General features: G+C 46.0%; 1 protein-coding gene across 1 annotated transcript in view; it reads right to left on the bottom strand.

Annotated features, from left to right (window-relative positions):
* Positions 1–2,184, bottom strand: part of PTPRT (protein tyrosine phosphatase, receptor type, T) — an 839,242-nt gene extending 837,058 nt beyond the window's left edge. Inside the window, exon 1 of the mRNA XM_010829234.1 lies at positions 2,040–2,184. Coding sequence (XP_010827536.1) covers positions 2,040–2,184 — 145 coding nt within the window. The remainder of the gene's footprint in view (positions 1–2,039) is intronic.
* Between the last annotated feature and the right edge of the window lie 254 nt (positions 2,185–2,438).

The following is a 2,438-nucleotide window of genomic DNA, read 5'->3' as shown; positions in this document are numbered from 1 at the left end:
TTTTTTAAAAAAAGAGGAAGCTGAAAAGCCTGTATGAAAGTCTACCTGTGACCCAGGTGAGGGTGGATGGCATGGCACCAGGGCAGTGGTGGCAGAGAGGGAGAGATGTGAGCAGACCTGAGATGGGCTCAGGAGGTGAAGGGGTAGGATGGAGTGATTGACAAGGAGAGGGAGGCGGAAAGAGGGAAGGGAGAAGTGTGACCCCTGGGTTTCTGAATCAGCACCAGAGTGATGAAGTGGCCTTTTGAGACAAGGAGCACTAAAGCATGAGTAGATGGAGAAGAATCAAGAGTTCAATTTGGGAGATGTTGAGTCTGGAGAGCCTGCATGACCCCACAGGGCATCTAGTGGTCTAAGGATGAGCCAGAAGAGCCTGCGTGTGTGCAAATACACACACAACACATGCACACACACAGCACATACACATGTGCACTGTAAGATCTGAGGGCTCCCTGGTGGCTAAGACTCTGCCGGCAATTCAGGAGACCTGGGATCAACCCCTGGGCCAGGAAGATCCCCTGGAGAGGTGAATGGCTACCCACTCCAGTATTTTTACCTGGAGAATTCCACTGACAGAGAAGCCTGGTGGACTATAGTCCATCCAGTAGCAAAGAGTCAGACAAGACTGAGCGACTAACACTTTAACTTTTCATAAGATCTGAATTTATTTGACCAACATCAAGAAGGATGGCCACACAGAGCACAGAAGATGTGGTAAGTAACCTTCAGCATAAGCATGCTACACTCCTGGTGTTCCTAATGGAAAGAGTGATTCTATTACATAAACGAAGACATTTCTGAGAGTAAAAGTCTGCAGTTTAAAAAATTATGATGGGACAACAGGCACAGAGGTTGTCCCATGGTCACCTTACTAACCATCTTGTGCAGTTTTGGTCATTCTGCTCATGTAAAGTAGGATCCTACCACATCTGAAAAGCTCAGTTTTGTACCATGTCACAGCTTTATGATACCTGAGGGGTTATGACTATATTCGGGAGAAAGATACACAAGCAACTGATGTCCTCAATAGGAAAGATACAGCCAAGATATAAGCCTCCTGCTTTGGAGCCAAACTCAGAGTCAATATGGTCACACTGGTCACACCCTCAGCTGGACATCTCTACATACCTTTCTGTCTCCAGCTTAATGACATCCTGGCAAAGCTGTCTCTCAGAGCAGCTGAGAAGACAAGGCAGCTGTGCAGTGGGTCACATACATCAAGTTCCTAAGGGATGTCGATGGCAACTGAAGTTCTGGGGAAAGCTGAGGCCATTCACGGTGTGACGGTTAATTCCGTGTGTCAACTTGACTGGACTAAGAGATGTCCCAATAGCTGGTAAGGCATTATTTCTGGGTGTGTCTAAGGCAGGGGTTCCAGAATTGACTAGCATTTGAGTTGGACACCTGAATAAAGCAAACAGCACGCCCCAGTGTAGATGAGCATCATCCAATCCTCTGAAGGCCCAACTAGAACAAAAGCATTTCCTCCGGGCACACCTTCCCTGGAATACACTGGCTATAACTCTTACAGGCTTGCTTCATGCAGGTATTCATCAGATATGCATAGTAGGCCTTCAGTCCCCTTGGTAAAGAATAAATTTGGCATTCAGGATGTTGGGACATCAACTTTATCAGTAATAGTTGGACTGTAGAAGTCTCCCTGTATATTTACAAGCTGTGTCTGTGTAGTCCAGGAGGAAAGAAATGACCTCAAATTATGGTGAAGTGTTTCTCCCCTAAAGTCCCATGACTCAGACTCCCAGACAAAATTCAAGGATGCCCCACTTGTAGCTAAAGTTTGGAATCTCAAAGCTCAAAGAAATCTAAGAGTTTCCTGAATCCAGATGATACATGACTTTTACCATACCCTTAAGAATGCACTCAGCCTTGGTTTGCGTACCTCTGGGGGTGGTGAACTTACTACCAACAGAGTTACCTACTGCCCTCCCAACAGCTCAACCCAGAATAAAATTCTTCTCCATGAGTCATTGTAAAAGCTACCACCCCCATCAGAGCCTCAAGCACAGTTGGTCACGTACCTGTAGGCACCGCTGGGTCCAGCGTTGGTTTCTCCCATGTGTTAATCTGCTCCCAGGTAAACCCACTGGTCCCCAGGGCCACGCTATAACCACAGTTGCTGTAGTGCTCATCAAAGGAACAGCCACCTGCAGACAAAAGAGACATGGGTAAATATATCCTTATGTTTGAGGCTTGGTTCGTTACCCCCGTCTCAGTGGCTCTTCATTTACAGCTCTGAATTTTAAACTCTGGAGGAGATTTTCTTTTCCTAAAGGCAAGCAAACTGGATTTTTATATTTGCTTTGGTGCTCTAAGGAAAGACAGTGGCATCTGCAAGCCCCCTATTTAAAAAAGTTAATAAGGCTAGTTACATTGATTTCAATCTTCCTTCCTGAGAAAGTAAACAGCAACGTCTCCAT

The sequence above is a fragment of the Bison bison genome, unplaced genomic scaffold (assembly GCF_000754665.1).
Source record: "Bison bison bison isolate TAMUID 2011002044 unplaced genomic scaffold, Bison_UMD1.0 scf7180017864500, whole genome shotgun sequence".
In the NCBI taxonomy this organism is placed as follows: Eukaryota; Metazoa; Chordata; class Mammalia; order Artiodactyla; family Bovidae; genus Bison; species Bison bison.
This window is presented reverse-complemented; position numbering and strand designations above follow the sequence as displayed.